This window comes from Babylonia areolata, chromosome 20 (genome assembly GCF_041734735.1).
Source record: "Babylonia areolata isolate BAREFJ2019XMU chromosome 20, ASM4173473v1, whole genome shotgun sequence".
In the NCBI taxonomy this organism is placed as follows: domain Eukaryota; kingdom Metazoa; phylum Mollusca; class Gastropoda; order Neogastropoda; family Buccinidae; genus Babylonia; species Babylonia areolata.
In genome coordinates, this window is record NC_134895.1 from 2,284,688 (window position 1) to 2,296,075 (window position 11,388).

At 44.3% G+C, this 11,388-nt stretch overlaps 1 protein-coding gene across 1 annotated transcript in view; it reads right to left on the reverse strand.

Moving 5' to 3' along the window:
- LOC143294844 (uncharacterized) overlaps positions 1–11,388 on the reverse strand; it is a 363,289-nt gene that overhangs the window by 4,909 nt on the left and 346,992 nt on the right. Inside the window, exons 39-43 of the mRNA XM_076606352.1 lie at positions 11,266–11,320; positions 7,675–7,776; positions 6,926–7,015; positions 4,612–4,689; positions 1,161–1,373 (exon numbers count right to left, since the gene is read on the reverse strand). Coding sequence (XP_076462467.1) covers positions 1,177–1,373; positions 4,612–4,689; positions 6,926–7,015; positions 7,675–7,776; positions 11,266–11,320 — 522 coding nt within the window. The 3' untranslated portion in view covers positions 1,161–1,176. The remainder of the gene's footprint in view (positions 1–1,160; positions 1,374–4,611; positions 4,690–6,925; positions 7,016–7,674; positions 7,777–11,265; positions 11,321–11,388) is intronic.

Here is an 11,388-nt window from a genome sequence, read left to right on the forward strand (position 1 = left end):
CCTGTGTGTGGCACCTCAGTGACTCTTCACAGAATTAACTCAGTATGGCCAGTCCTCTCTTCTCCTCTACACAGACCCCTTGCATGTCCAGTGGGTGTCTGAATGACCCAACCTTTAGCTTCCATCGTCAAAATTGTGGTATTCTTTGTCAACATTAACGTCTTCAGTATAAGAGCCTTCCGCTTGCAATAGTTTGATGATTGTAATTGGGGTGAAACGCTGTTAATGTCGTCTCTTTCGCCGTTCATATGGAAAGAGTTAAGAGAGAACTCTGAGAAGACAAACAAAAAAAAAAGAAAAAAAAAAAAAGAAGGAAGGCTATGTGAGCTGAAGGGGTGATAAGTCTGCATTCCATCGAATGATGCAGGGCGACCAGTGGCTGTGGATGTGTCCATGTGTGCTGAATGGCCTGATGGAAAGCAACACTGCTGACGGTGCAGTGCTATGTGTGTGTGAGGGTCGGGGATGCTGCGCCCTTGTGTGTGAGGGATCACAGCTGCAGTGAAGTGTATGGATGATGGACAAGGTTCCAGTAAACACTAAATCTAAAAGCCTGCATGCAGCAAAAAGTGCTCTTCATGCCAACCTGTGAGATTACCCTTGCAGTGAGAAAAACAACAACAACATATGAAACACAGCTTGCAAAATCTTTGCTGAAAACAACAACAAAACACACACACACACACACACGCTTATCTCCCACATATCAGTGAGAACCCAACCACTTCCACCCCCCACCCCCACCCAACCCCTCCGAAAAGCAATACTTTGTTTCAAGGGGAAAGAAGGAAGGAAGGAAACGGGATTAACATTTCACCAGGATTACACTACCGGAACTTGTGCTCACACAGAAACGCCTGTCACAGGACAGTTGTGATGACTGTCCGCCTGGATCTCTTAACCTGGTCCACTACACGCTCACACATACACACACACACAGACCCTGACACAAAACACAGGACAGTGGCCACACAAACACACACACAGACCATGACATTAAACACCAGACAGTGGACACACATACAGACAAGAACTGCGGCCACACAGACACCGTGGGACCTTGAACCTACAGGCAGGCAGGCAACCTGGCCAGGGGAACGCTACCCCAGTAACAGGGAGGGGGGGGGGGGGGGGGGATGGAGGAGGGGGTCAGGGAGTACCGAGTGAAAGACGTGTTTAAGGGCCCTTCTTGGTGTTCCTCTGTGAGATTCCGGGGAACTGGTAGGCGGGGGCACCGTAGTTGCAGTACTCGCAGTAACCGGGAGGGCCAGGGGGACCCTGGATGCCGCGGTGTCCATGGAGACCTGGACTGCCAGGAGGGCCCCGCTCCCCGGGCCGACCCATCACCCCTTCCCCTGGGGGGCCCGTGGGACCTGCAACATGGGGCGACCACCGTCACTGATCTGCATTTGTGTACAGAATACTTTATCATCTTAACAAGAGATTCAAGACTCAAAAACTTTTTAGTACAAAGGATAAAGATTTTAGGCACTGCCTAGTCTTCCAGTCTGTACTTGTGATAACAGTAGTACTTGTGATAACAGTAGTGATAATGACACAACAATATTTTATGTAAATACTAATATTACTACTACAAATGATAATCACCATCATCATTGTTATCATCATTAACAAAGTAATAAAATGAAAACATTCACACGCATGAGAAATTCACTGTGGTGTAATAAGACAAACACATTCACACACATGGGAAATTCATTTGTGGTGTAAAACACATAAACAATACATGAAAATCAGTCATTTAACATGTATACACAAAAGACATAAAAATGTTCAGATGTCAACCTTGGGCAACCTACAGCATTCAATCAATCACAGCAGACAACAACAATAACAACAATGATGACAGAAACCTTTAAAAGGTAACTTGGAGTAAATCCTACATTCCTACAGGCATAAAATAGCATACTAAAAAATAGACATAAAAACATACAATAATAATAATATGCAGTTCAACAGTAGTTTGATTTCAGATGACGCATTACATACACATACTCTGGTGTACATTTTTAGTCACATATCTTGTCATTAATCAATGCTGTTTAACAGCTGAATTGAGGTGGGAACAAAGCTGCGTTTGGTTCTTTGTTCTACACTTTTGAACACAGAATGTGTATCTGTTACTTTTATAATTGTCACCACCATGTGTTTGTGTTTCACCACTGTCAGCACTTTGCGTGTGTGTATGTGTATCTGTTTTATCATTGTCAGCACTGTGCATGTGTGTGTTCATGTATATATGTTTTACTTCTGTTGACACTGTGCATGCATGTGTTTAACCACTGTCAGCACTGTATGTGTGTTTTACCACTGTCAGCACTGTACATGTGTGTTTTACCACTGTCAGCATTTTACATGTGTGTTTTACCACTGTCAGCACTGTACATGTGTGTTTTACCACTGTCAGCACTGTATATGTGTTTTACCACTGTCAGCACTGTACATGTGTGTTTTACCACTGTCAGCACTGTACATGTGTGTTTTACCACTGTCAGCACTGTACATGTGTGATTTACGACTATCAGCACTGTACATGTGTGATTTACCACTATCAGCATTGTACATGTATGTGTTTTACCACTGTCAGCACTGTACATGTGTTTTACCACTGTCATCACTGTACATGTGTTTTACCACTGTCAGCACTGTACATGTGTGTTTTACCACTGTCAGCACTGTACATGTGTGTATTTCACCACTGTCAGCACTGTACATGTGTGTTTTACCACTGTCATCACTGTACATGTGTGTTTTACCACTATCAGCACTGTACATGTGTGTTTTACCACTGTCAGCACTGTACATGTGTGTGTTTTACCACTGTCATCACTGTACATGTGTGTGATTTACCACTGTCAGCACTGTACATGTGTGTTTTACCACTGTCATCACTGTACATGTGTTTTACCACTGTCAGCACTGTACATGTGTGTGTTTTACCACTGTCAGCACTGTACATGTGTGTGATTTACCACTGTCAACACTGTACATGTATGTTTTACCACTGTCAGCACTGTACATGTGTGTGATTTACCACTGTCAGCACTGTACATGTGTGATTTACCACTGTCAGCACTGTAAATGTGTGTTTTACCTGTCAGCACTGTACATGTGTGTTTTACCACTGTCATCACTGTACATGTGTGTTTCACCACTGTCAGCACTGTACATGTGTGTTTTACCACTGTCATCACTGTACATGTGTGTTTTACCACTGTCATCACTGTACATGTGTGTTTCACCACTGTCAGCACTGTACATGCGTGTTTCACCACTGCCATCATTGTACATGTGTGTGTTTTACCACTGTCAGCACTGTGCATGTGTGTTTTACCACTGTCAGCACTGTACATGTGTGTTTTACCACTGTCAGCATTTTACATGTGTGTTTTACCACTGTCAGCACTGTACATGTGTGTGTTTTACCACTGTCAGCACTGTACATGTGTGTTTTACCACTGTCAGCACTGTACATGTGTGTGTTTTACCACTGTCAGCACTGTACATGTGTGTGTTTTACCACTGTCAGCACTGTACATGTGTGTGTTTTACCACTGTCAGCACTGTATATGTGTGTGATTTACCACTGTCAGCACTGTGCATGTGTGTTTTACCACTATCAGCAGTGGGTATATGTGCCTGTGTTTTTGAATAATATAAAAATACTAAAACTAACAGTATTAGAAGTACTAGTAATAATAAGAATAATAATAATTTCGGGATACAGATTTGATCAAATGGCAGGTGTCATGCACATCATCTCTGAGGAAAAAAACCAAAAACGATTGCACTCTCAACAAACACTTCCTCTGTTTTATTTATGATACTTTCGACCTGAACACTGCGTAAACTGTTTGTCGTGTCCGACTGTGACCATCACAACAGCAAAGGAGGCAACTGCTGTCCCGACTATCTTGACAAGAACTTGACTGTGGTGGAGAGTTTCTTCCCCTGTCATTATGCTTTCTGGTGACACCTTTATTCCTTGGGATCAGATTACCACATCGGAGGAGGCAACTGCTGTCCCGACTATCTGGACTGGAACTTGACTGTAGTGCAGAGTTCCTTCCCCTATCCTTACGCCTCATGGAAACACCTTGTGATCAGTGATCCACATTCTGGCCACAATCCCCACTTTCCAACAAGCGATCGACTCTTTCTTGTTTTTTTTTTTTTTTTTTTTGTCTTGGATTTATAATCTTTCTTTAACATTTTTATTTCATTTTCCAACTGGTTAACCGTTAACACATGGAAATGAAACAAATACACACATGGGAAGAGGAGTGGGGAAATGTATAGACCAAACACTCAACAACAAAAAAAGAAAAAAAAAAGAAAAAAAAGCAACAAACACACACACCCAGTATCCTTATGAAAATATCAAATTGGGAAGGGGAGGGGAACAGCATGGACGAAACACGACAATTTTTTTTTTTTAATTGCAACATACAAACGTAGTATTCCTATGAAAAACAACAACAATAACAACAAAACCACCTACCATTCAATAACCATTAGAAATATTCATCAGTTAGAGAGAAACATCCATGTCAACCACCAACTCTTTCAGTGCCAGACACACTGACTCACCTGGAGATCCGGGCAGACCCGGCATGCCATCCTTGCCTTTACCTGACGGGCCGCGGTCACCTTTGGGACCTCGTTCACCTGTGTTAGACACACACACACACACACACACACACACACACACACGCACGCACGCACGCACACACACGCACGCACGCACGCGCGCGCGCACACACACACACAAGCCATTACTGCAGCACACAGAGAAACGCGTCCAGTGGGGAAGTGCCCTGGTTCTGAACACACTATCACTCACCTCCAGCATCATCGTACTACGTGGTTGTCGGTGCCGACAGCGGTAAACTGTATGGCCTCCTCCTTTCACTTTCGGAACCCATGCATGTAGCAGTTTCTGTCTCTCAAGGAGGCGCTACTGCGTTCGGACAAATGTTTCCATAATGGCCTGTATACGCTGCACCACGTCTGCTAGGTGTATACATGCCCGACAGCAGGCATAACTCAAAGTGCTCGTCAGTCCTTGAATGCATGCATAAATTCTATATTATTTTGTGTACCTCAGTATCAAAGGTGGATTTCTTCAACAGAATTTTGCCACAGAGCCCGGGAAATCACTGATGTTGACATGGGTTCTTTTCTCGTCAGTTGCGGACCTCGGTTTATCGTCTCATCCGAATGATTTGGACGGACCTCGGTTTATCGTCTCATCCGTATGATTTGGACGGACCTCGGTTTATCGTCTCATCCGTATGATTTGGACGGACCTCGGTTTATCGTCTCATCCGTATGATTTGGACGGACCTCGGTTTATCGTCTCATCCGAATGATTTGGACGGACCTCGGTTTATCGTCTCATCCGTATGATTTGGACGGACCTCGGTTTATCGTCTCATCCGTATGATTTGGACGGACCTCGGTTTATCGTCTCATCCGAATGATTTGGACGGGGCTCGGTTTATCGTCTCCTGTCCGTTTGATTTGGATGGGGCTCGGTTTATCGTCTCATCCGTGTGATTTGGACGGGGCTCGGTTTATCGTCTCATCCCAATGATTTGGACGGACCTCGGTTTATCGTCTCATCCGTGTGATTTGGACGGGGCTCGGTTTATCGTCTCATCCGTATGATTTGGACGGGGCTCGGTTTATCGTCTCATCCGTATGATTTGGACGGACCTCGGTTTATCGTCTCATCCGAATGATTTGGACGGACCTCGGTTTGATTCTCCAGTAAAACTTGGAAGAAAGGGCACGGACAGGAACCGAACCTGGACCCTGACGGACACTGTACGTTGTTAGCAGATGAGCGTCTTTACCATCCTGCCACCTTCCTCCAACACAGGTTACGGGTGATTTAAAGTGTCTGAACTTAAAAACAACAACAACAACGCCTGTTTTAAGGAGTTGTACATGGTGCAGACAATACAGCGATCGAATCAGACACCCTTCCCTGTCTCCATTAGCCTATGTAATGATTAAGCATCTGTCTGTCTTGGGAGACTATCAGTTATGGAGTTGCGCTGTGGGCGATGAATGATACAGCGTCGGGTGTGGCTGGACAGACCAGTGCGACAGTGACAGTCCTTCCAAAACAGTGTATGTGGTACAAAGGCAGTAGCTGTAAAACTTTCATTCAACAGATGACGAAAGTTAACGCGTCCTGTGGCTCAGTTACAGCTCAGCCGAACGCACACACGGCATGTACAGGGCAATGAATATCAGGACCGAAAACATTCTGGTCATCAATTCAACAGACATAAAGAAAAGAAAAAAACCCACACCGCTAGTCATCATCGACATAAATCCCAAGGAACCCGAATGGAAAGAAACGTGGACAGGAAACTACCAGACGCAAGTGGTCCCATTCATGGCTCTGGCGTTGTTCCTGTCCCTACACGTTTGGCCAGAGGATTGAAATAACAATACTACTACTGCTGATAATAATAAAAATAACAACAATACTAATAATAATAATTATACATAATATTCATCAAAGAAAAAAACAACAACAGAAATTCAAATTATCAAAACACACGCTGGCAACTCATACGTCCTGGACACACACACACACACACACACAGACATAAACACACACACACACACACACACACACACATAAAGCTCCCAGTGTTATCAAGTCAAGCAAAAAGACCAAAAAGACTTTCAAGATATTCCAGTAAATGTACAAGCGAACGGACCTGCAAGGCAGAGAGCACAACCCACGTTAAGACGACAGAAAGAAGAGGAGAGCAGAAAAACAGAAGCCAGAAATCAAAGAGAGCAAAGAGAAGAAAAGAAACCAAATTGCAGCACCGACTTTCAAGAAGGTACACCAGGGGAGAGAACTGAAGGAGTGACTCACCTTGCCGTCCCGGCGGTCCATGCGGCCCGGGGAGGCCGGGAAGACCCATAAATCCTCGGTCACCTGGTGGTCCGGGTGGACCTCTCTCACCTGGGGAGGAGGGGTTGTTGGGGGGTGGGCAAACGATTCAATCAGTTTCAGTTTCTCAAGGAGACGTCATTGCTTTCCGACAGTTCCACACATCATACTACGCTTCACCACCACGCCTGCAGCGTAAACCCAATGCGCTTGGGACTTGAGAGCATGCTTATTAATGACTGCATGATATAATGACAAGCCCAGAGAATTCCTTTTAGAGGAAGTGTCTGGGTTTGTTCCTATGCACTTTTTATCGACCCGTGTGTTTCCTTTGTACCGTATATCTACCTGTGTGTTAGTTCTAAATCTGCAACGTGTGCAGCATTGACCTAAAGTTGTGTACCTTGTAAAAGGAGAGAGCTATTTTTTTCTCTATGTTTTTCAGCCTCCTGCAATATCTACAAAACTAACAAGACAGAACTGTAAACCTTTATCCGACATGTTCTGGAGTATAAACATCCGTTACAAACCGTCAACATCGTGAGTAGCACAAAAATAGCAGCAGCAACAACAACAGCAACAGCCGAGTAGCAACAGCAGCAGCTGTAGTCACATCATCACTCCTCGTCACAGTCATCATATATTATAGCAACACCCTACTAATGTTGTTGCTACTGGGATACCATGTTCCTGAAACCAGACAAAATCAAACACCACCACCCTGTACTTACCGGGTAATCCAATTTTTCCAGGGTGGCCCGGCCTGCCCATCTTGCCCCTCCCAGGCACCCCGGGTGGGCCTTGCAGGTTGGCCACTAAATCCTCCATGTGATCTGAAAGGCAGGATGCACACGTCACGTCACGTCAGTCACAGTCAGTGGTGCTGGCAGTAGTCACACAACAAAGCACAGTGTGTTCCATGCACCACAAAACCCAGCCAGCCTGTTCTTGTTGCTTATAGTCCAGCCGACCGCACAGGGCCATCAAATTATCAGGACTGTCAAACCATACAATTGCTCAACCACATCAACACAAAACTGTCACATCGACATCAACGAAAAACACCCACTAAGACAAACCCACAAAACACAGTTCATGACACAGTATCCCAACCACTAGGGCAAATAAGACTAGGCCATGCTGAGGACGCCAGCCATTCCGCTTAATCTATCATCCCCACATTACAAAAAAAATCATGAAAAAGAAAAAAGAAACACTACTTGAAAGCCAAACAAAAAATACACAAAAAAGGCCAAATAAGCAAGTAACACTGCAGAATGGGCAGCTAGTGCCCACCCCAGTGTTTAAAATCTCACCACCTAATAGCCAGAGCAAAACAGCACAGACTAATACATCACAGACTGCAGAAAAGAGAAGAAAAAAGTGTCAAGGCTTGCTTGAAAAACAAAGACAGGGGAATGGACTGGGAAGGCAGAAAAAAGGAGACAACAGTAAAGGAAGAAAAAAAAGACAGAAACAAAGAGAGTGATAGAGAAGAGGAAATTTCCAGCACAGAATTTCCAGAAGGCGGGGATGCTATCGATGCTGAAAGACCCCCGGCATCCCCACAGGGGGAGTCAATCACTGCATGGTGGCAGCAGTCACAACAAAGCACAGCGTGCTGCACTTCAAACCCAGACGGCTGAGAAAGGGGGGAAGGTGGGGGTGGGGCCGGGGCATCGCTAGTTGGGCTCAATACTCGTTAGCACAGAGTTCTTCAAACTAGTTACAGAGGAAAAAAACAACAACGACAACAACATAAATGAATAAAAAGATTTTAAATGAATAAATTAGTAGACGAACAACAATAATAATAATAACAACTATAACAATACGTCAAACTCTGTAAACCAAACATCTACCTATATCTGTCCCACATGCAGTGGAGATTGCCACTCCAGCATCGGTCTACACAGCCACAGCAGGAAGTGCAATGCCCGGCAGTGACTATATATATATATATATTTCTGGTGCAGCCATCTTCTCTAGAGACGGAAGGAGGCCGACGAGGACGTCACAGTCGACGAATAATGATTGTAATAATAATAATAAGAAGAAGAATGTCGATTAAAATAACGTTGTAAAGACCAGTTCACCAAAGCCTCGCTTAGTCCACGTAAAACATAAATCAGGGTAAACAACAACCGTGAACAACAAATGTTTCAAGGTCGACTGGAATAACGCTACAAGGCTGTGCAGTTTTCACCAAAGCCCAATCTGTCCACGCACAATATAAATCAGGAACAACAACAACAACAAAATCAACTATCTATTTATCTATCTATCTACACACACAAAAACACGCGCGCGCGTTCACGTGACTTAAAACTATCAGCCCAATAACGATTTCATGTGCAGACTGTTACGCCAAACGTTTAGATTAATCAGTCACAAGCATGGAGCAGTCGAGACAGACAACCAGGCAGACAGACAACCAGGCAGACAGACAGACAACCAGGCAGACAGACAGACAAAGAGACGGAAATTTTGAAACGCCAGTCAAGAAAACTGACAAAAATGAACTGCAGTCATGATTCGTAACAAACGGGAATTTCCGCAAACGCCCCGTAAAACAACAAGCCGGCAGTACAGGCCCCTGCCTAGTGACGATGACGAACCAGTAACACATTGTTTCAGAAGGCAGTCTCTAACCGTTTTCCTCTCTCCCGAAAACTGCAGACATTTTCCGACACGACGTAGCAAACCAAAAGATACGGGAAGGGGGGGGGGGGGGGTGCGGAGGGGGCGAGGGGGCGTGAAGGGGAGGGGTGCGGACAGAGGGGAGGGAGGCTTGGTGCGGGGGGTTGGGGTGGGGGCAGGGGGTAGGGGGGCGGTATTTGTTTTAACTGCGAACAAAATACTCCTTTGCACTCCGGCCAACAAAAACTGGACGGACCTATCGCAGGACGCAAATCTCAACCATCCCAGGCGTTTATGTGGGTTTTCTTTTTCCCTCCAAGCTCTTTTCGTCAGCCGGTAAGTGATGCCTGAAATAACAGGACGTCCCATGGTGTGTGTGTGTGTGTGTGTGTGTGTGTGTGTGTGTGTGTGTGGCAGAGTCATTCCAGGGATCGGCCTCAGATATATACTGTACGAGTAAGAAATATATCTAGGAAGAACTCCTCGCGAAAATAACAATGTGACTGGACTGGCACGAGCTTCAAGTGCTGCTCAAGTTACACTGTTACACTGACTTCCTATAGAGTCCCGTATTCACTATAAACTAGCGACACTTGCCTTCCGACATTTTGATGAATCTCTTCCCCCGTATCTCTCCTCTGTGCTGGAAACGTACGAACCATGTAAAACGCTAAGATCCAGTTCTGAACTGTTACTTAAAGTCCCAATAACCAATTTAAAATGTGCAGGGAAAAGGTCTTTTAGGGCTCAAGTACCCCAGATTTGGAATTCTTTGCCACCGTCCCTCAGAAATGCTCCTGATCTCCAGACCTTAAGTCAGATCTGAAAACGCACCTTTTCCGCAAACATTTCTGTACTCAGCACGATGGATAGTCCAAAGTCTGTTCGCCACATGGAGTTTTATGTTAGAGATATTTATACTCACGTAATCCTGTTTTAGTGTACTTAATATATTTAATGTGTCTGGGCGCGCGCGCGCGCGTGCATGTGTGTGTGTGTGTGTGTGTGTGTGTGTGTGTGCGTGTGCGTGCGAGCGCATGTAATAATGTGTATGTCTAAAAAATGTGTTTTTAAGGAATGTATTTCTTTTTAATCTAAGCATTATTTACTTGATATTTTTATCGTTTCCTCGCATAATTTCTGTCCGAACTTTTAGATATTTTGCAGACTTGTAGATGATACCCTAGGGTAACTGTGTGAAAACATTCAGCGAATTCCGTTTCTCTAGCACTGAGAAAATACTTGTCAAAAAGCGGTTCACCTTTTGGGGGGACACCCGATATAATAGACGCTACACAGCAACCACATCTGCTAGGCATGCACATGCCTGACCACCGAGCAGAATAACCCAACGCGCCAAGTCAGGCCATGTATTGAGTACCTATCAGAATGGATTTGTTCCACATGACTGGTGGCTGTTTCTCTGCTCCGCGGCTGTTTGTCTTAGAGTATAAAATAATGTATCAATATCTTCTTTTTAAGGCATACATTGTAGTTCCGTCCTAAATCAGTACAATTCATACTGCACACGCATTCACAATGGTACGTTTCTCCGTGTTGCTATTACGTATATATATATATATATATATATATATATATATATATATTATCAGTCAAGCGAACATATATTTAAGAACTTTTTTTCCCCGGCAGATGAAATATTTTTTGTCGTGCATACTCACCTCTAAGAACTGTATAACATAAATCTCTAATTTCTTGGTCTGATATGCTGCGACCCTGCAACAGACAGGTCGGAAGAAATGCATTCACAACACTGATAAAATTCATGAAATAAAAAGAAAATT